This window comes from Rhopalosiphum maidis, chromosome 4, assembly GCF_003676215.2.
Source record: "Rhopalosiphum maidis isolate BTI-1 chromosome 4, ASM367621v3, whole genome shotgun sequence".
Lineage (NCBI taxonomy): Eukaryota > Metazoa > Arthropoda > Insecta > Hemiptera > Aphididae > Rhopalosiphum > Rhopalosiphum maidis.
Window position 1 is genome coordinate 27,828,511 of NC_040880.1, and position 25,396 is coordinate 27,853,906.

Sequence of the window (25,396 nt, forward strand, 5' to 3'; positions counted from 1 at the left end):
GTATGTATATATATATACAGAAAAGTATGTATAAAGTATATTATGCATCCATGATACGAGTATAAATAAGCAAAGCACACATACACACACAAGTGCGTGAGCGTACAAATTGACGTATAAATAAGGTATACACACTTACATTGTGATACCAAGTGAGCTTCGTCGATGGCGGGTTGGCTTTCACGTGACAATCGAAGTACACGTCGTCTCCCTCTTTGATGCCGTTCGGGTCGATCGAGTTTCCAAGCCGGAGAGAAACGATCGGAGCGACTGAAACACACATCACGTGCCGCGCATAAGTATATAATAATAAAATGATATATTCTACAAGCTCGCTCGTCTTAACATTAACTCATATAACAATGTGATATTATTCAAATTCTGATTTTTTGGAACTTTTAAGTATTTTTAAAGATAACACAGCCTTTTATAACATTTAAACAAGTGATGATACCTTTAAAAAAAACATTACGATTGCACTTTTTACGGTGGATAATTAAGCATATTTTTAAAAATGTTTATTTACCTATATGTACAATACTATAGTTATTAATTTGTCTATATGGTTGTTACATTGTAAGTTCATGGACAATTTCATAGGTATCATTCGTTTTTAGTAGTGTTTTTGTTTTTGCTTTTTATAAAATTTATGGGAGTCGGGGAGATTTTAGAACCATGGTACAAACAGAATTGCCTTCTTTCTTTTGCCGAAGGTTATCTAAGCGTACATCAATTTTTATTATTGTTATACTTTAAAAATTGTATAAAATATTTACTGTTTGTTATCATTGCCATAAATTATTATATTTTAATATTTGCATATAAAAAGGAATTAACTAAATCTCATGGTAAGGAATGGGTTCGATAGGGGACAATAAAAAAATATGTAAATATATTATATTTATTTTTTACTGTCTCCTCTATCTTCTTATAATACGACGTAAGGTGTCCTACCTAATATTTTTTTACGATGGAAAAATGATAAATATCACCAATAAAAACTAAGAAATAATAAATGAATATCCAACAACCGTTGCACGTACAGTACATTATAATATAGAAGGTATTATAAAATAAGAATGACTACTACACCTATATTCAACTATATTATTAAACATAATATTACAGTCGTATACATTATATAATATATTACATAAAAATAAGTATTTACCCAATGATTGAAATCCTACCCAGCTCGCGCGATACTAACATTAGTATAATTTACGATGGAAAAACTATTTATTTTACAATACTTGATTAACATTGGTCTACGTCACTATCATTCTTTCATGCATTTAATGCGTTGATTGTATGCCGTAAAAGCCTAGGTGCAATATAATAATATACAGTCCGATAGTATTCTAGCCCTTTGACTACCTACTGCATTGAAATATGATTCCGTAACTGACTGCAGTGCATTAAATCCACTTTATTGGAAATACATGTTTGTGATGGATATTTCCATTTTACAATATTATGATGTAAATAACAGGCTTTATTATGAGGATATTTTTCAGCTACAAAAATAATAAACTGATGTTATAGTGACTGTATGGAGCTTTTCAAAAATATATACTTCATGTTAAACAAAACTAAAAAAAAAAAAAATGTTTACAAAAATATGTCTTTAAACTAATTATTTATAGTGATCACTATATTAATTAGTAAACTATAGCACCTACTATATACTCTATTTTAATTTCCAAATTATGAAAATTTGTCACCATAGATTTTAAATAAATACTGACTGCTGAGTTATCCCCGCACTATTATTATAATAATAGTCTATATTTGATATAATACTGAATATGAATGATACATTTTAACTGTATGACTTCCAAAAAACCTAACCAGGAGATTATTTTTCTATTAGCATTAATACAAATAAATTAGAAATAGAAAATAAATAAAACGAGTGTCATACCTACAGTTTTAGTAATTAAAATAGAAAGTCGGTAACCATCGCAGGTATTTGAATAGTCGACAACACAATAGGAACATACTAGCAGCTATGTACCCTTATAAAGTTATAAATGTTATAACTCATAAATTATATCCGAATAAAAACATCTAAAAAGTCATGTAACGAACGCTGGCTCGCGGCTGTTAACAATCAACATCTCTGTAATAAGCTAGTTAAAGCTATTTTTAATACCCATCAGCTTATTTTTATTTTAGCGATTAATTTTTTCCTTTTTTATATAATCATTATAATTTATAGCAAATGGATTTATACAACAAAGTTATTTTTTAATATTTTATTTATTTCCTAAGTCCACATATTCGTTTAGCCAACAGCATTTTTTATATTTTCTATTACATAATTAGTGTCCTATACTGCACCTAATAGTAAAACTCAATAAATAATAATAACAAAAAAAAAAAGAATAAATTATGCGACGACAGTTATCAGATAAGGCTTATGTAATATAATACTTATTTTATGTTTTTATTGTTTAAGAAATTGCAATGAGCTCGTGATTATCGGAACTTGTAAGATATATTTTATAATAAGTAAACACCCGAAGTCTTACCAAATATTATATCACACATAATATGAAATTTAATAAGTAGTATAAACCACTTTCGACATAGGTCGGTTGCAACACAATTAGTAATAGTAACCATCAACTATAATGATACACCGTGTACGAATTATGACGATTCGCGCTAGTCAACGACAACAGAAACAACCACAAAAACTTTCGAAGGACGTAACAGCGAGACCGTAGTTGATTTATGGACCTCAAGTATAAAAGAAGAGGATCGGTGTAGCCATGTGTAATGAACACATCAGCACAGTATATTAAAATGCACCAGAGCCGTTGAATTCGCGGCACCTTCAAGCCTCATATTTTTGTACTCTTAAAACTAACTCGTGTTGATTATACAATAATTTCGAATCAAAGACTTTAAGAAACGGAAAATAGGCACGTTAAAAAATATATAAATATTAGACGTACAGTAATAGGTAATAACCTACAACACAATTTAAGAATATTCATGTATACGCGTAAGAAGTAAGATACCTACTCAAATATAGTATAATAATATAATATATTATTATAACCTAAAAGTTAAACCTAATATTTTAATAGGATCGGCTGTATAGTAATATTACTTTGAAGTCCATAAGGAAAAAAAATGTTTTGCACTTTTCGTATTACGTAAACTTTTAAATTGTATTAAATAATAATTTATTACGAATAGAAAAAATGCGGGTATAGTAGTATAATAATAATAAATTATTTATTATGAAAATGTAAACGAAGGGTATAATTTTTATATATTATACCGTTCTCTCGCTCATTAATTATAGTTTTCAAATAAATGGAGTCGTATAAACTTGGTAAAATATATATATACTTTCAACACCAAAGTTTCGTATGTGTTATTTAAACATACAAAAATAAAAATGAATGAATATATGTATATTTATTATTTACACAAAGGATAATCATATGTGCTCTGCTAAGAGAGAATTTAAAAAATCATCAGGTCGAGGGGATATTTAATAAGTAATTGTAAGAACAAGCAAAAATATTAGTACCGTTTGAAGAGAAAAAAAAACAATTTGAAAATAATATGAAATACAATCGCTTTCTGTTCTTGTCGGTGATGGTACCTACCTTTTTCATAACGCGAGATCGTACGTTTGATTAATTTTTATTTTTGTACAATGTTATCAAACATAAACATTTTTTTTCTGTACGATTAAAAAACTAAAATAAATATGCAGAACAAACGGTCTTGATAGCTTCTATAAAATTTAAAACAGCCAATTGCAAAATAGTATTCACCCAAAAAACGTGTAGTAGTATAAAATGTTATTTAATGGAGATCTAAGTTGAAACAATGGCATAAATGCGTTCAATCTCAAGAGGTAGGTATGAAAAAATATCTGCCTGTCCGAAATAAAACATATTTAATTTTCAATTAAAAAAAAAATTTAACAAATGTACAAAACTATTTTAATAATCCAAGTAAAATAGTTATAAACGTTATATTGGTAAAATAAATTAGACAGATTAGGTAGATCGACTGAGCTTATTTGAATACAAAAATATATACTCATAATTATATTCCAACGCGTAGTGATGAACACGAAAAAATAGTGTGAAAGAAATACATCGACAACTACAGTATAAACATTTATGGTGTTACAATATTCGTATAAAAATCATACACTATGATGAGTACGACGAAATAAACAAAACGCGAACCAACTGGGAGACCTGTTTATAAATTTTGTTAGACGAATGATGTATTCGGATTTCGGAGATTAAATAAATTTACAATCATCGATGAATAATTAAAAACTTTCCAATCGGATAATTCGATCTAATATATTATCATTGATTTACTCTTCTATCATTCATATTATTAAATGATGCGATGGAGTTGTCCATTAATCGCATTTTAAAATTATTATTTTATGAGGTATAATTTATGTTATATAGTAATAGTATGTATAGTTATTTAGTTGTATACAATTCAACTAAAAATCACGATGTTGTAATCTTTATTCTTAACATTTTAGTAAACCTGTTAAAACTATAGTTTTCCAGGATTATTCACCCAATTTTGGGTTCTGAGAATACCTATCGTAAAATGTACCGACCTGCGTTGTTTTAATATTGATTCAAAACATTTATGAAAATACTGTCTTTGTAACATTGCTATATTTACTTTTTCAAGCTCATTTGAGACAAAATTAACTAATTTATTGTCTAGATAATTCATTCAAACTTCCGTTTATTTTTTCGGAAAACCTAAGAACAAAGTTAAGAAATTCTATTGAATGCGGATTAAATCTCGACTACAAAACATATTCTGTAGAATCCGGACTACAGTTGAAAAGGTTATAAAAAAAAATACACCCATCACAACAATTTTCCTAATTTATATTACAATAAATACATGTCACGAGTAATGCTATAGTCGTTGTACCGGTTAGTTGAACTAGCTGAAGTATACAAGAAGAGCTCGTATCATTATTTCACGTTATATTTATGTATGCAATATAATATATGGAAATGAAAATGCGATTTCGTTACGGGCAGACATTTAAAAATCACACCTTCGAGATACACGATCACAGTCTTAAAACTCGTAGTATATAGTCCGCCGGTAATGCAGTAGCAGTGCATAATTTATGGCCGTCGACAAATGTACGGTGTGTATAATTTACCTAATGCATTATACGCCGTGTCGAAGGCTCGAGCAGTAATGCGTGAGACGAAAATCTTGTCATTAAAAACGTATCGACAGCGTATCTATCTATATACGTAGTCCTGGGCATAATATAATGTAAGCACGGCAGTCTATATCTGTGCGTATGCAAACGAGTGCGTGCAAACAGCGTGTGTTATATTTTATTAGGTATATATTTTACTCGTGTGAGACGAATCCTCGGGAAATGGATTGATGAACGTTTTTATCGCGATATTCGTCTGCGTGTGCTTAAAGTTTTTTTTCTTTTATATTTTCCCTTCGCATATCTCTATCGCGTCTTCCCGAGCTGTTTATCACCATCACCCGAATAAATGACGGTCGCGGGCGGCTTATTTTCGAAAAACTCAATATTGTAATGACTATGGTAGTATGGCGAAACCACGCTGCAGTGAACGATATTCGGTTGACGTTTACATGGAATGTGACAACGCGGTGGCTACATTTTACACGGTATTGTAGCCAATGTGCAACACCATAATATTATAATGTATAATTTTATCGCAACGCCACTGTGAAATTTACCGCCGACGAATCCGTTTTGATTAGTAAAAGTATTGTCACTTCGTGAGGTCTACCAATCTGTGAGATTAAATAATGAAATATTAAACGTCACTGTGACTGTATCGTTTCACAATAAATTTATTTGCGATTACAGTTAATCCGAATGTACATAACGATATTCATAGGTAAATGTACAATTTATTGTATGGCATTCATTTATTGTAATTAGCCCATCTTTTTTTTTAACTGTATTTAAAACTACTAACTGAAATCGAATATTGTACTATAATACCTATACAATAGCGAAGATTTTCTTTAATTTTATAACATATTTCAAAGTTCGAAAACCAAATAATTTCTATTTAATCGGTGCGTGTCTTTGTGTGTTTACTAATAAGAAAAAAGTTTAAAAAATAATTAGCTGGAAGTGCTGTGTGAGTCGCAGAGCTGAGCGTCTAATATTTTAAAACGGAAAAATAACTGGAATTTGGTCGATAATCGACTGAGAGAAAAATTTGAAAGTGACTGTGTTCAAGGATTTCTTGATAATAGTTTGATTAATTTTAAACATTTTTAACGCTATTCGTTTACACGATAATCGTTCTCGATTCGTAAGTCACATAAAATACTTAAAACCTCATACTTATTTAAAATACATTTAGGTATTGCTATTCGCTGCTGCGGTGTGTTGACTTGAAAAGTTTAGCGCGCTGGATCGGTTTAGAGAGAATATGAATATGAATATATATATATATATAAATGGAATATAAAGGTCGCTGATACCACAACATTACAACAACTTTATTATATAGTATACTGTTCCGTATTATAATATAAGCACTGATCGCGTTATTCCATCAATCTCCCGAGTGCAGTGTATATTGTGTATAATATTGTACATTATATAAATTGTGTACGCGTTTTTCGCGGAGCGTAATACGGTAGGTAATAATAATAATAATATATTACTACCGTCGGCGGATGTGACAGTTTTGAGTGAAAACGTCGAGCATATTATTATTATTATTATTATTATATACATATTATAGGTATATAAATATAAATTTCGCTTTGAGTAAAAATGAGAAGAAAAAATCGAGAGCAGTCGAGAAAAAAATCCTTCATCGACGTCATAATACTTTGCGCTCGGGTGTACACGACGCACTTATCACTCGTTCGACATGATAGGCATGTGTGTACATATATATCACAAATAAATTCATACTCGGAAGATCGGAAGAAGTACACGTGGTGTACATAATACAATATGCGCACACTCGACGACCGACGGACAAAACGGGCGCGTGAATATTATTATTATTTTAAACGATTTTTCACGGTGAACCAATCGATCACCGGGTGCGACAGTAAATGCACACGATGCGTCCCGAATGCGACATATTAATCATATAATATAATATTATTATTGTTATTAATTTTTTTTTTTTTTTTCATGAACCATTACGGTTATAATATGTTATATCACTCAAACATTTTGTGTTTGCGATAAGTACCACCGTATTCTCGTATCATGATATAGCACCTTATTAGTTATTATCGCTTATCCACACATATATACACTTAGTAGACAACTCAAAACGGATCTCCGTTTTCCAGATATCATCGCGAGTGTTTCCCCAGTTTTTGTCATAATGCGTATTTTATTTCCAGATCAATATGCCAGACGAAATCACTGCACAGCCAATAATTTATTTATTTTACTTAGTATGTATACTAATTAAATGCACAAATTATTTTGAAATCAATATATTTTATTCGTATATTTATACATATCAAACAATAATATCGTCGTCAATGTATAGAAAATCAAATAAACGTCGGTTGTTTTTACATTAAAAAAAAGAAAAACGATGAAAAACAAAAAAAAAACCCACATACATCAAAGTCGAAGTCGTAACGAGCAACATCAAATAAGAACGTTATCGATAAATTGTGTGTTTTAATTATTCACAAGTTATAAACAAAATATAAACTCTTCCGCCCTATCCAAAAATATCGTATCCGTGCCACCGGCTATTATAATAATAGGTAGTATACAATAATTCCGACGGTCGGCGATGCATTGTATATCCGGTTACAATGTTACATTATCATATATTATTATAACGCGTGACGCGCACATATATTATAATAATGCACAGGCGTCGTATAACCCTCACATCTATGGTAATAAAAGTACGTCGTTCGGATTTTTAAGTGTCGACGCGTACGATGTTATTACTATCGCGATATCTGTCTTGTAAAATAATATAAACTATAGACATTTTCACATTATTACGTCTAAGATAGATAGATGATATAATAACGGTGTGCATATAACATCACAGCACGCCGGACAAACGATCGCGTGTGTGCTAATGACGAGGCCACGCTAAGTACGGCATCCCAATGTTAAGTCTGTTTACGGTGTAAGTCCACTGTATTGTATTTTATTTATTTATTTGTATCGTATTAGAGTGGCGCGATGATGGACCGGTGTAGTGACAAGTAGTGGAAATTTAGGTAGTCGAAAATTAACACTGCTACGATTTGCACGGAGAGACCGCGTCTGAATAATATACTAATAAATGCGTAAAAAACTGAAAAAAAGCACTTAGCAGGTCGACTTGTGGTTAATCATCTGTCAGCACACGAGTGTCTACGACATGACTGGCGTTTGCGTCATGCAAGACGTTAATATATAAGACTCGACTTTCATTACAACACTACCCCCCGAAACTACAGCACGATGGGCATATTCTATCAATTTTGTTTCGATTGAGACGTTTTATTTTTTTGATTTATGTCTAAACTCTAAGAGGTCAGGTAAATCCGCAACACTTTTCACGGGATAATCGGTAGGTTTGAGTGAAAATTAAAATCTTCATGAAAACGAACCTATCGAGAATTTATAAATGATTAAAGTTGAACACCGATCCTGTTGAACGGTACAAAACTTTCCGATGAAAATTCTCTGACGCAAGTTGTGTGTTCCTTTTCGGAAATGTTTCCGAACACCATAATATAGAGTTATAATAATAATATACAATATACACCGTACCGAGGCCATTAGTTCCGGAGTAACGAGATAAACGATAACAGTTGTTGTAAGACGGTAAACATACTACTGAAATTTAGCAGTAAAAATATGCTAAGCTCTTAATGCTAGCATACTAAGTATCTCAGAAAGATGCATTAATTATAAAAACGTGTTTAATTACAATGCGATCTAGAAAAATACCATTTTAATTTTTTTTTTTTATTATTTGCACGAATATATTATTTTTCTAATTTGAGTGATAAAATATTATCAGGTAAGATCAATCAAATTACAATAGAAAGAAATATTTTGGCACAAGATATTTTTGATTGTATTCATACCTTTAAGAATAATCTTAATGAATAATTACAATTATTTCAGATTTTTTATCGGATTATGAATAAAATGTATCTTTTTTTTGAGTCAGAAGAAATTTTTTACAGTAGAAAAAATTCTCCAATCATTAACTTCAAAAGTGATTTCTGGTAGAGAAATTTGATTTAGATTGGTGGGCGTAAAATGTATCATGTTTTTCATAATAATTATAAAAATATTGCTTACACGATAGATTACATTATTTCGTTGTACTTCAATAATGAATAATTGTAAAAAAATACATTATATTATTATCATCTGCATAAATAAATATTGATATTCTCTAGAAACACTTTTTAAAATATTTTTGCTTTTTTCAAGCTACATAAAATTTAATTTAAATTTTTACTATTTTTAGTTATTTTATATAAATATTGATACAAACGTTAATGATTAAAAAGCTTAAATTATATTACATTTTGACTAATACGAATGTGTTTTTTTTTTTGCTATACTAAATTAACAAATAAAACATGGGCGTAAATCGATATTATTTTTTAAATATAATTTGAAATAATAAAATATTATGTTAAGATCTTGAATATTAAAAGTTATTTTTTTTTTAATATTTTTTATTTCTAATACATATGGCTTGAAAATGTAATAAAATATGTCTTATAAGTTTTCCTGAATAGATAATTTATAAAAATATTGTGTTAAGACTAATTAATTTTTTAGGAGTATCTCGATTTTTTTATATAATACTTATTTTTTTTAAAGAAATATACAATCTTTACCCTGGAGTAAAATAAGGAATAAGAATATATGCTAAATTAAGGTGACAGTGAATTTTTGCTAGAAGAAGCCACGCTGAACTGACACTTCTTGTTTTTATTATTTATTTTTTTCAATATTTAATAGTTAATTAAATAGGGCTTTTATACGAAAAATAATGAGTCTAATTTTTATAATAAAACGATTTAAAAATTGTTATTTATTTGGACTTGAAACTTGTTGTGATTGTGTATTTAATTATTATTATTATTATTATTATTATTATACAATAAAATTTACAAAATATTTAAACTATACCACGAACATATATTTTATACCTAATACTATTTTCCTAATGGATGCCATTATTTTTGTATGTGTATTCAACGCATACAATAGTACATTATTATAATTATTTTTTTCATTATATAATATTATTTAATTAGTTCATCTGTAATGGTAATGGTAATATGAATATAATATAATGTTCAAAGATTCTTACAAATAGAATCTGAGTGAGTGTGCAATTTTTTTCGTAAGCAATTATCTCGTGAATTCAAATTCAACAAGTCATCTTATCCAATCAACTAACTTAATTACAAAGTACATTCAACTTCTGTATTATACTTACACCAAAAAGAAATTTCTCGAGTTTTATTATTATTTTTTTTTTTTGTTTGTATAAATTTAACACATACGATTTCAAAATATTAATATAAAACCTCCATTTTTTTCATTATTTTAAAAATAAATTGGAAAAATTATGAAATATTTTATAGTTCACTTTTAAAAAATACTTGAAATCTTTACTATACTGCAGCGGAATAATTTCCCTTGTTATTTAAAAAAATACGACTATAAATGCTGAGTTAAAATAAACCATACAAATTTAAAATTTCTAGGAAAGTTGTTAAAAATCATAAATATCATTGATTTTATATATTTTATATACTTATGGGCTTTTTCTTGGGTTTTGTTGAAATCAATGAGGAAATAAAAATTAAATTAAAATGTTCTAAAGCACCATATTATTATATCTAGCTAAAAAGAACTTCTTTTCTGTAGTTAGAGTAGATATATCTACATGAACATTTTAGAGCCCTATTCTATTAGTTATATAACGTTACAAATCATATTATAATATTATATATATATTAATTTATTTGAATTATTATATTTATAATGTATTATCATATATAGGTATATTATTTTTTAAAACACTAAAAATTATTATGGTCTCACTGCAGGTGGGATTTCATTATGAAATCATTATTAATTAAATCATATATAAACAGTAAAAATATATAGATAGTATATATTATTTTTTTATTAAAAATTGTAAATTTATTGATGTTAGTGATAAAAAAAAAAAAAATCATATTATGATGCTCATATAATTTTTATTTTATATTCCATAATCAATCAAATTTAATACAAAATATAGCGTATTATTAAAACATATAAATAATATTATATACTATATTATGTAGCCATACATCCGTGTATGTATAGTTAGATATAACGTTATTCATTCTGCTAAACAAACACGACAAGTGCACATGTGTACCTGCATATCACGATTAAACGAAATGTCGTATTAATTATGTTCACCACGAGTTATCCTGAATTAGTCAATGTAGTACGTAGGTGATTAAAAAATATATAAATTCGTGTCGATAAAATATTTAAAACAAACTGAACGTTTAAATCTAAACATAAAATAACGGCACGTCGCTGTGTTATGTACCCTACCTATATTGTATACGCGTTTGGAAATAATAAATCGAAAAACTTTTCAAAGTTATTCACCTCGAAACTGTATTCATTTAGTATACGCCTATTAATGTAACAGTGAAAAAACAAGGTTACTGCAGTTATATAGTAGTATATATGCACAGGCGAACGGCGGTCGTACTAAGAATATTATACTGTATACGCGAAGTAAATAGCACGTTTTTGTTTGTTTTGTTTCTGTTTTACTTAAATCATGTTTGTATAATGATCATTAATAGATTATATAATTCAACGGCGATGGTAGAGTATTATACTGTTATTTTTTTAATTATCATACTGATAAATTTTATTTTTAGTACAATTTAATGATATCTACTCCATAAAAATTACTATACGAGTAGTGGTTAAGATCAGATGCAGACAATAAGAAAAATATACGTAACACTGGTGTCACTAAAATTTTGGACAATGTCCAAAATATCGTTTCATAGTGCTAACGACCCAGAGTTTATTTGATAGGTAAGTCGTATCCGCATCAGAAAGATAATAAAAAATAGGTCATAGTCCACTTGCGTCCCATTATAATTGTTTTACAGCCCAGTTACGTCCCAAATATCGGTTAATGGAATTCACTTTGTTAATATTATTATTATACTATATATATATATATATTATTTATACATACATATTACTATTAATATTATATATATATTATATAATACGATATTAAAACTATCTTCTTGAATGTCGCTTGCTGTATGCTTGCTACAGTCATACAAAGAAACATATAGACAAACACTGATAATTATTATCTAATTGAATATCGTGGACTTCATTTTAATTGCTTTTAATGTAGGTAAATATATTAAACAGACACAAGAAATAATAGGTAGTTTATATTTATTTATAACCAGCGTGGCAGCATACTGTATGACCGATGTACATCAACAGTTAACTTTAAAATATACACCTATTTAATATACGTTTTTTTTTTTTTTTAGCAAATTAGACAATATTTTCACTTGTTATATTATTATGATTGAGTGATAATTAATATTATATTTGTATTAAATAATTATCAGTTTTGTGTATCTACGTGCATCGGCATGAATGGATATAAAACAATGTGTGTTTAAACTCAGCAAAATATAATTACATCCGATTGAGTTGACAGATTTTTTTTTCACTCTCCCAAAATTATGTAAATTTGAGAGGTATATACATAATAATATCATATACTTTCCACTGTATACTGGTAAATGACAATCACTTTTTATCAATATTCAATTAAATGGTTTATAATCGAACACGTATCCGTTTTATTTTTTGCGCTCATCTAAAACTTTAAGAAAGATAACTGAAAAATTACGATTCGTCAACCCATTCTTCTTTGCTTATTCTTTTCGCCAAATATAAATATTTTTCATTCTCTTTTGTGGTCGACATTGTATAAATAAATTTAGACCCTTCTTCAAATTCTGGTCACGTTTTAATTTTGTTGTGCAAATACTTATTAACGGGTAATTATTCATATAATAAACTCCTCTCTATATGAACTCTGACAGCGACGTCGTTTTACATCAATATAATATATAATAAGTTATTGCTATGGGAATTTAGAAGGTATCCTCCTTAGGGTTTAATCCTTCGTGCTTCTTTGAAAAAATCACTTTAATATCTTAAATTATCAATTATAACTCGGATGAATAAACGAAACACCAAGGTCTATGTAATACTTTTTTTAAACTAATAAATTATTTTAGAATAGAAAGCTGTCTTATTTTTATACTGCCTATCTGTTATAAACCTTTTGTTAATTTGAATAATTCCTATGTTTGTTAATTTAATATTCTATTTATACAAATCGTATGTAGCATAATGTATATCCGTATACATGACCATACATCACTGTGTACGACATATTGTATTATTATGAATAATTGTAACAAGTATAATTTATATAATGCGTATATACTATAAATTTTTAATTAAAACAGTAAAAAAATAACATAACAGAAATAACATAACAGAATACATACGCGAATAGGAAAATGGCTTTATATAATTATTCAAGTAATTTTGAAAAACATACCATGGAATTGTATGTAACAATAGTCAAATTCTACGTGTTTATAAATTTAGAATTCACCTCAAAAATACCAATAAAAAAAAACTTAAGAAATTTCAAAATATTTATTCCCATTAAATTCATAATTATTTTAGAAATAAAATGTCATTGCAATGTTAAAAATGCCGCGTATGATTTCATGGATATTCTCTTCAGTATCGAGTACGACAAAATGAAGTTAAATTGTTTTGTGCTATAATATTATATTTTATAAAATTGTTAACAATCATCAGCACGAAATAATAATAAATAACTATTTAATTTAAATTTAATTATATTTGACTCACATAGTTGACAGAATGTCATAATGATTATCTAAATTCGTGTGTTATGATAATAATAGTTATGCAACTTTAACATCATGATATATTTTATAATAATCAAATTATGACTAGCGCAAAACCGGAATAGACGTGTTAAGACCAAAACTTTATCATTTAAAATATAATATAAAATGTTTATAATATTGTTATTATTTTATATAATTCTATAAAATATTATTTGTTTATGGTATTTATATATTATATTTTTATGCTGTAAACATATTACATAATTTTATGAGATAAAGCGGGCTTGTGAATAAAATTATAAAAATTGTTAAAAGACTCACAGACGACTTTTAATATAAAATTTTCTTCGAGAGCCATTTTAGGTACTTGAGGATTTTCTGCTCTACAGGTTATTGACTTTCCATTGTCATCTGTCGTAGGCACAAACGTCATCTCACTAGATGTAACATTCTCTTTAACATCATCTTGCTGAAACACAAACAAAAACAGATCACATTACATAAAATGTAATATAATTTAGTACGACCATACCATAACAAGACTGGATAGGTATAATATATATATATATATATATTAAATAAAATTTAAAAAAAAATATAGATACATTATACACGCACATATTTATATAGTTCGTGACAATTATTGCATCGCGAATAGTAATTAATTCTTGATGACTCTAAAACGTGCTTAAATATTGCAATTTATATAATAATATTTTTTCATCATATTTTGTATAGTAATCTAAATAATAAAACGCTAATATATTTTTTTTCAACTACCATTTATATTGGTTTGATTTATAACAAATGATATAGTATAATATAATGTTTGCATAAATTAGTTGACTCGATAACATGTATTGCGTAGCGTTTAGAAAAAAATAAAATTATGGAGTTTAATATGTACGAGATATGTCAAGAAAATAAGTTCCGTTGAGCAATGAAAAATGTATATTTAAAAAAAAACAAATTATTAGAATATACAAATATTAAGCTATCTTCCAACATAGTTGCCACCATTATTTAAGCACTTATCATAACGGGGTACTAGTTTTTGCATTCTTTCACCATAGAAGGATCATAACATTATGTATATTATCATAATTTGATTTGACTTATGGGCTAAGTAATACAATTACACGTGTGTGTGTGTGTGAGTGTGTACATTTTGTGTATCGACAAAAGTATTCGAGTACCAGGTTACATCATACTTATCGTCCTAGTATAAGACTTATGTCCATGTTTATTTCATGTCTAAAAATGCATTTTATGTATATATCTTATGTTTTATAACACGTAAACCCTTAAGTCCCACAGTGAGTCTCTCGTTGGTGTCTAGACTATTGTTGTCAATAGACTTTAATTTTTTTTTTTTTTAATCTCTTTAGATAGTCTCATCTAGATCAGTCCTGCGGTTCTTACTACATGTTATAACATCGATTTAACTTTAATTAAATCCACCGAAATGAAAAATTTGTGATGGCTTTTCTATCTTTCAGTTTACCTGCCCCTTCATGTGCATAAGTTTTATTTTCGGTCTATTCGGTGGTTGTGTAAATCATGAATTAAGTTTTATTTCAAAATTAGGATTATAAAATGGATTTTCATTAGTAAAATGAAATTTGTCCAATTATTTCAGTGGAAACCATGGTTTGCAGGAAAAACTTAATTATTTTTAATGGCACCAAATCACGTATTAATGCCGTGTAAAACGTTTAAGTCATAATCAATACCCTTTTTATGTGAGATAATATTATAACATATTAATTTATTATACGTTTTGGTCGGGGTTTTTAACGTACACTGAAACTATTTAGTATTTATACGTAAAACGCATCGTTATATTATATATATTATATTTTTAACATCATTCATCATACGTATTTTAGTATAATATATAAACTTATTAGATTGTATAAAACAAGTAAATACATTAAAATTTGTGTTTTTTATGTAGACCCTCAATTTTAGAGGTATACATAAGCGACAACAATACATATTGAACGTCAGCGTACATAATTATTTTGATACGCTTTTTCAAACAACGAATTCTATGCTAAATTAAACACACTCCAGTAAATGCCATTCAATTTATACTATTGTTTTCATATGAAAAGGACGGCGTTTGTTGAAAATAACTTGGTTTTTTTTATTCACGTTATTGTTTATTAATTTCGATACTAGTTACATTTTAAACACTTATATATTTATATATTATAACATTTCATATCGATAACAAATAAAATAAAATAAACAATAACTTTGAACAATAAGTTCACTAAACACAAATATACCCACATTATTTATCATACAAACTCAATTAAATTTCAGACAAATATAGTGGTGAAAAGTATGTTTAAACACAGATATTAACATTTGATAAAACCGAACGGTACTGTATCATCGGTATGAATCTGAATTTCCAAACCAACTATTGTTGTTTAACAGATTCAAAGCAAACTGTAGGTAAATGGTTTTTCGCCGACATCATGACCAGACTAAGTTGTACGTGCTCACATAGCATAATATAATATATAAGCGTAAATACATGACTGTGCCCGCATCTATTCAACACGACACACACGTATATAATATATAATATGTGTATGTGCATTATGTTGTGACTCAATCTAAAAGTTTTATAGCATGTTAAACCACTTTCAAAATTGTTTTTCTTTTTTAACTTTAAATAATTATATAATTTAATCCAACACCAACCATATGGCAGATATGTCTTCCTCTGTCAATGTCTAAATAATAACAGGTATTTCTCGTAACAGCAACAATTTAAATAATATATCAATTGATTTGTATTGCGTACAGTGATTTTATCTCTAAATAAATCAATAACCATAAATAATTACATAAAATCGATATTTAATGCGGAGTAATTCTAATAAGACGGTCGATTATTTCTGCTGTGTTTCATTAAACGTTGAAATAGCATTACTTGCTAAAACAACAGTTCAATAACTGAGTTCGCGAGTCAAAGATCATGTATTTTTTACCATTTGCCTATCGTAAACGAATTGTTCTCGACGTTCTCGTATTACTAAATCATAATAATTTTATGTTAACCGAAAACAGAGCGGGATACTGTACCAGAGGTAACGTACACGCCGATGTACTGAATTTGCCTATACATCGCGCCGGCCAACGACTATAGAATAATAATAATAATATTTATTTTAACAACGACGGTTAGAATAACAACCTAGAGATAATATAGATATCCAATGGAAATCCTAAACGGAAAACCTCACACCTGTGTCTTAGACTCACAGACATTAGCGCATATAAATATAAATAGATAATTGGCCGGATCGATACGACGGTATGATATTATCGCGATGATTATGCGCGTACGAAAAGATCGAGAGTACGAGAGCTGTGTTAAACCGTTTCCGCGTCCTTCTCAGTGGGCCGCCGAGCTTCGGATGCGCCATTGCGCTATTCGCATAGGTATAACCGGCATAAATAGCCGCCCTGCGAGATGTATTGCGGCGTTAATAAAATAATATTATATCGTCGCTAAAATATGTAAATTGCTCGATACGGGGGCGGTGGTGCAAAGTGTCGCAGTTTTAGCACATTAACGGTTTGCGACGGAGCACGAGTCGACGTCGTCGGGCCAACGGACGGAGGATTGCAGAAAGGTCAAAGATTCGGTTATTCCCGCGGGAAAATGCGATCGGTATAAGGGCGGCGGTGGCAGTGGCGGTGGCCGTGGCGGTGCGTCGGTTGCTAAAGAGTAGTCGACGGTCGGGCCGCTGCGGGGCGTCGGCGGGTAATCTCGTGCGGCCGAGGGTTTGCCAAAAACGTTTTCAGCGAATTCTTCGAGTTTCGATTACAATAATAATAATATCGTTTACTATAATATAATATACGTACACATTATAGCGAGTATGTAACTTAACGAAATGTGAGGAAACTCGGCGACCAGCTCTACACGGTGGTACGGCGCACATAACATATATATATATATTATACCATATATGATACAACGCAGTGTGCGAACATTATGAACTCTCTCTGAAATTCGCCGTGTACAAGTGCCTTCACCGCGCAGAAATCGACCGCCTGCATTGGTTTTTCCGCGAACACTCGGTCGAGGGCGTCGTTCCGGGACCGCGTGTGCTCCGCGCTCGTCGGTTCGTGCTCGATTTATCCTGCAGTAACGCACATGTCATTATAGTGTTGTTACGTATTCGTATATCGACTTGCTGTGTAATGTCGACACACCGTAATTCGTCCGATGTAAAAACGGTATAAACGTTTCGGTTTTTTCGAGCGGTTCTGACGATTTCATTGCGATCATTTCGTGGTTTTCTAAGTCTCAGACGATATAACATTATATTGTCTTCGTACACCGCTGTTCCCCGTCTGTTCGGCTTTCAGAAATAACAATCCGGACGATTCGACGACAAAACTACGTCAGTCGACTCGCACTGCCGCGTAACATTATGTCATACACTCGTATTTTACCGTACCGCGTCGATATAACGTACGCGCGAACGCGAAACGTATCAATAGAGCGGCGTAAGATAAGTAAGTTTTTCGGTCGAGCCGAAACGATACGGTTTTCTCGTATTTGTCGTTCTTCTCCCTCCCCTCCTGTTTTTTTTCTTTTTTACGCCGTTTCCGGCCATCGACCGAAATATCACGTGTTAAACACGTCGGTACCTGCGCGAGATACGCGCGCATGACGCGGCACGTCTGCCGGATAAGGGCGACGGGCCCCCGCGTTCCCATAATGTCTTGTGGCACTAAATCGCATACAGCTCGTGTACATTTTTCCGGGCGCACACGCGCGAGAAAAAAAAAAAAAAATGACTAACGCTCTGTTTAAAGTTTCATCGGGCATTACGTCCCGAATGCAACGCGCTCGGCGAGTGTATTATATACACACGCGCACTCTCTCTCTCTCTCTCTCCCTCTCTCGCCCGCCCACGGTCCACACAACCGAGCACAGGTATAATAACGCGTACGTGTGTACGGGCGCGCGCGCGCACACACACGCGCACGTGTAATATACGGACATCGAGTTAAGTCCGTGAATACTTCATGCGTCATTTCCCGTCCGCCCGTCCGCCGCGCACGACCGGCGGGGACGGCGACACCACCCGCGCAGCTACTGTGCACGCGTATTATGTGTACACGTACGTGACGGACAAATCGTCCGCGCGCGCGAGCGTTACCCATAAAATCGGACGGTTTTTTTTTTGTATTTTTATTTTTTTATTTATCCAAACGAGAACGACCGACTCGCGTTCGCGTACGTATACGCGCGCGCACCGTCGTGTGCACATACACTCGTATACAATGTGCTTCTGTTATCAGTACGCTATTATAATACTAGTCGGTTTACCGGTGAATTTGCGTGCTCGACATTTTTTTTTTTTTTTTTTTTTTTAATCCTTGAAAATCGCGGTCATACGACAAATATGACGGGTTAAAAACCGTAATTTAATTTTTTCCACGCGTTTTTAACGTCGAACACTGATCGCACGTCACAACTTACTAGTTTGAAATTAAATTCTCATTCGCTCAAATCTTCTTAAAAATATCGTCTTTTGGGATATTGTTTAAAAAAAATCACGATATATGTCGCACTGGAAATGGTAAAAATTTAAAAATATATAAATTTTTTTTTAAGAATATGCGGTGACCACAAGTAGCGTATAACGGAAACAAAATGTCTTCGAAACCTCACGAATTTCAAGTTGCGCCGACTGTCCGACGATAAAGTAATCGTCCTGTATAATATGTGTGTACGGAGCACGAGGTCCGCATATGCGCACCAGCCAGCCCGTCCGGTTGCACATGCATACAGCCGTAAATCATTGGACGATTTCATCTCGTATCATTTATTGTATACAATATATTATACAGCACACACTAATGCAGCACTGCTCTAAATAATAACATAGTAATATAATATACACTGGGTTGGCCGCCCAGCTACGAGGCCGGTTTCCACTACCACTGGTATAAGACGAATGTGTGAAAAAGGTTCAAAAGTATTTTGCATACCTCCATAATATATGAATATACCTATACATTTTTTTCTTTTTGGCACCGTCATTTTCTTCATTTTTTCATTTTTTCATATTTTTTTTTTTTTTTTGTATAGCTCACTCCGCGCCGTAATGACTTTAATAGATTACAGTCCGCGTGTTTTGAACAGATAAAAAAAATAAAAAATAGAAATAGAAAAAATATCACCAGCGTCTACGCAAGCACATAATTATTTATTTATTTTTGTAATTTACTCTGACAGACTGTTTCGGCAAGATATACTATTTAATAGGTAAAGTACAAAACTAAATTTACAGTTAGATTTGGAATATGGGTTAAAAAAAAACAATTCTAGAACCAAATTTAAAATATAATATAATTAATATCTATGTAGGAATGGTTTATTAATGTATTATAATATTAAATATAATTATGTTGTTTAACATAAATTATCATTCTAAATACGGAATATGTTTAATTATATTTGATTAAACAGTGGAAGTCGCCTACTGAGGTGGTATCTCAACAATTCACATTATTAATATTAATTTAAACGTACATTCGTATTATTACATCATACCAAGATTACTATACCTATATTATTATGTAATAGAAACTGCAAAAGATCGATGCGACGCGTATCCAGAAATACTTAAATTTTTGAAACTATATAATATAATAAATAATTTAAAAAAATTAATATTTTGATATCATGATTAAAAATATGAATTCTAAAATATCCAAAAAAGTCCTCAAGGACGCCACCCTCATAAATCGGCGTATACAGTTTATAACGTTAAAAATTAAAATATTTAGAGTGTTTGTGTTTTCTAGAAGAGCATGCCGGAAGTGTTTATAGTATAGTATAATAATAAAACATAATACACATTTTCAAATAAAAATTAAGTGGTTATTAATTACTTGTTAATATTTAACAACGCCAGTGCATTATTTCCCTATACTTCCGTGTGTATTGTGACTAACATAATGTAATAATAATAATAATAATAATTAATTTTATTTATGATCAACAATTATTAGTACAATACGCCTCCTTATGTAACTATCGAAATTTATACAATTTAACCCTGTCTAGTTACAGAATAGTTGGTTAGCTATTCCCACTACACGAACCGATTTTGGGAACCGGGTTGTTGGATCGATACAAATAAAGTTTTCCAAGTTTTAATTTTCAGGTCCTAGAAACTTATATCTTACGCTCATAAGTTAACACAATTGAACACGATATAGCAGCGCATTTACAAGATTTTTTAAATGATTGAAATATTAATGGTATTATACAGTACACTTCGAAGATCACATGAGTAACGAGTACGAGTTAAAACAATTGAATTTACAATTTATATGTAAAGTAGGTTATTGTACCTATAGTAAGTCAATTTATTAATGTTATTTAAAATGTAGACAGATGACTGCTATCGGGTAGCCTCTACTTCTAGTTTCAAAACTCGACTGCTGGCTATGTCAATAATATATGATATCCTCGTGCTCAATGTTCCTGTGATCTGTTAACCTAAGCAAATTCGCCGAATACGATATAAATGATGATTCAATAATCTGTAAATCGTTACATTAGCGATATAATAATTATTACTTATTTACCCAACAAAGTTGATCGGAACGTTTCTTATTTCAGTAAAAATCGATGTCTATTTTATAATTATAAAAAGTAAGTTAATTAAATTAAATCTTGTAAAAAAAAAAAAAAAATACACATCACGCATAAATCGAATCACTTTAATTTAAATTGTATTACTCGGCAGAATAAATAGATTATTGGTTTATCGCGACACGTATAGGTACATTATAATATATTATGTATAATATGCATGATAGTAAATATATAATACACTTACTGGCTGCATTATTTTACTCGACTAATTCTATCAGCACAAAAGATTACTTATCAGTTAGGTATCAATTTAAACCATATTTAATATGGCTTCTATGATTAGTTTAAGTATTATTGTTATTTTATTCTGCAGTTGTGAACACTGAACAGTCTATACACTTGAAATAAACAATTTTAGAAAGTAGAAAATTTATTCAATAAGAAAATAATATGAAATCATATTCCTCTGTTATGTTTTAATAATTTTATCAAATAGTTATAATAATAATAATAATAACATTTATTAAAAAAAATATATAATATGATGTAATCTCAATTTAAATTAGGCTCGTGACCATTATATAGTGGTTCAGGTTTCATACAGATCGTAAAATATAGTCATTAGTATTCTAATTTTATACTTATTAACATTATTACTAAGTAATTATTTTATTTTATTTTAATGATTAAGTAAACAGTAGATACTATAAAATATCGCATTGCTATATTTGCATTAACTCTAAAATATAAGACTTGATTTTTCTTTAAAAATCAAAGAATATTTTTTTAGTTTGCGTGGTTTTTGGTATATATGTTCATTGTTTATTATATTTTTATCATATATGCACATTTATTTATCGTTGCTAAAATTTGAAATAACAAAATTACATAGATAGAATATTAAATAAATTATTTTAATGTATAAATATGCGATTATAGTTTGTACTTATATAATCTACAATATAGATATAATATAGATGTTTAAAAATATAATGTATAAAACATTAGTTTAATAATTGAATTTAAAAAAAAAAAAACATCCAGAATAGTGATAAGATTAATTTTGTTTTCAATTTCATGATGCAATCAAAATATGCATGAACGTTTCCAGAAAATATTTTTGAGAACAAAGATCGAATTATTATCATAATAATATTTGTGTCAAAAAAATTGAACAAGAACAAAAACAAAAATATGCAACCATTTTTAATTTAAATAATGTAAATACCTACAAAGCGTATTTAAATTGTTTGTATAAAATGTTACCTTAACAAATAAACTAAACAAAGCTCCACAGACCACGATAGAATAATTAGACATCTAACGTAATTAACATTTCAATTCGTAATTTAGTCTTATTAAATTTGCACTTAAGGACGAAACAACACAACATCAATACACTCGAGTATAATATTTTGTGCATTTTTTTTTTTTTTAATTCTACCTTTATTTTTATTTCACTGGTTAAAAAAATATTGCACGATAAAATATCGTTGAATTTCCATGTAATATATTCAAACAATAATATTATTATATTATAATTTAATATATATTTGTAATAATCAACTTAGCAAAAACTGTAAATATTATGTAATTTAAAAAATTCAAAAACTGCAAAATGATATATTTCCATTAATATCATTTAACGCTGCAAATATGTATCAAAAAAACATAATAGTTTTATGATAAAAATACACAATAACAATAATATGAAAATAATATGACGAGTTCGAAGTCAGTAGAAACACTAAATTGACTGTCAGAGAGACGAAAAATTGAAGAAGCGATATCAGTGATGCGGTACTGGTCTGGTTTTGAATATTACCATAATGATTCGACTTATTTGATTATTAATAGTTATATATTTCTTGTGTATAGAACGGGAGACAAACTTGTAAAATAAAACAATATGAGTCACACAACTTACTACGTGTACTTAAATGTATCTTAAAACAAAATTTTTATTTATTTTCCAATTGTTAAGTTATAATACATAAATTTCAATCAAATGTTCAATAATAATATGATTTTGTATTAAATTTTTTTAATAATATTCAGACTAGACGTGTATATGTATCGTGATAAATAAAATATTCTTGTAAAATTATGTCGACCTAGTCATCGTATATTATTTAATCTATAACATCTAAACTTATTTGATTCGACGTGTTCTTCGAGTGCCCGGCGTTGACAATATATTAATAAAAAGTTTGCACAGACATTAGACAAACTTTACAACGATGCGTATACTCACGCGAATACAGGATTTCCCAAGAGTAAGTTATACGACGAATTACTTAATGAATAATAATTTGTGGTTTTGTATTAATATGCCGACAATTAATTCTCTAGTTATGAACAAGAAAATAATATCCATTTAAATAATTAGATTTACAAAATCATATTTAAAATGTTGATATTCATGCAACTATTTATTTTAATAATATATAATTAGTACATATTTAAAATGATAAAATAAAAAAATAATTTTATTTATCATTACAATGATAATAACGGCTGTGGAAGTATATAACATAATATTGATTTAATTCATTAAAAATACAGTTCATTTATCGTAATGAAATTAAAACCCGGACCGGTGCACATGATGTTTGACATTCGTCTGGGTTCACTCGTTTCGTCGTGGGTTAGTGTTTTATATTGTAAGGCATACATCTGAATAAAACGATAAATTTTCGCATCTAAAATGGTTTATATCATCATCTGTATTGTACCTAGTATGCATTACTATGTAATAACAATTATCAAATACCTGATGTTTTAAAAAAGTTTAAATTTCCGAGTACAAAATATATAGAAAACACTTATTTTGCATTTGAATGTATTGATATTTCATAAACGTTTTTTAGCATTACAAAATCGTTCCAAAAACCCATACATATTATAGAAGAAAAATCGTTGACTAACTACGTTATTACGTATTTTAACCAAAAACGATATTGTGTCAACTAACTCTTATATTTTAATAACTTGTTTTTTACACATATAAATCATGTATTTATCGACTACCGCGACGGGACACTTACTATAAATAACAATGAAATTAATGATTAAACAAATGATTTTTAAGTATACAAAGATAAAACATAAAAAATATTGTATTGGTCAATTTTTGCTTGTCGTTTTTTTTCTTTTATAATTTTGAACTTTGAGTTTTTTTTAATCTCGAACTTTTAAGCATTGGTTTCGAGTGCGGTTTACAATCGCATTTCTACCTGCGACGATAAGAAAACGGGGCACAGTTTGATTAAACCTTTTTGTACTCGGTTATTTGTAATCTGACCACATTTTAAATTAAAAAAAAAAAAAAAGCACTAGCAGTAGTCGCACTAAGAATCTAGCTACTTACCGGCTGTGTCAATGTCACTCGTTAGTACAGAGTATGGAGTTTGCTCATTATAGACTTGATGTAAAATCGTACAATACACGTACACGAATAGCGCACAATGAGACGACCCGGGATTTTCCGTTGTAAGATTACTGACACACTCGACATGTAAAACACTGTAATATTTCACCCAGAAGACGCACGGCGACCGGCAAAGTGCATATCTGTGTCGGGACGCGTTCTAAGGTCTAGCCGTAAACCAAATGTATAGCGTCGAATATACAACGATTACCGTTTCGTTTAAAGGTTTCGGGCGAACGGGTGAATAATAAATTCAATTTCGTCGTCGTCGTTCGTTGGTAGTATAAGTAATATATACG

General features: G+C 29.6%; 1 protein-coding gene across 1 annotated transcript in view; it reads right to left on the reverse strand.

Moving 5' to 3' along the window:
• The window catches only part of LOC113558750 (hemicentin-1-like), a 318,777-nt gene that overhangs the window by 40,165 nt on the left and 253,216 nt on the right, over nt 1–25,396 (reverse strand). Inside the window, exons 7-8 of the mRNA XM_026964278.1 lie at nt 14,338–14,485; nt 140–270 (exon numbers count right to left, since the gene is read on the reverse strand). Coding sequence (XP_026820079.1) covers nt 140–270; nt 14,338–14,485 — 279 coding nt within the window. The remainder of the gene's footprint in view (nt 1–139; nt 271–14,337; nt 14,486–25,396) is intronic.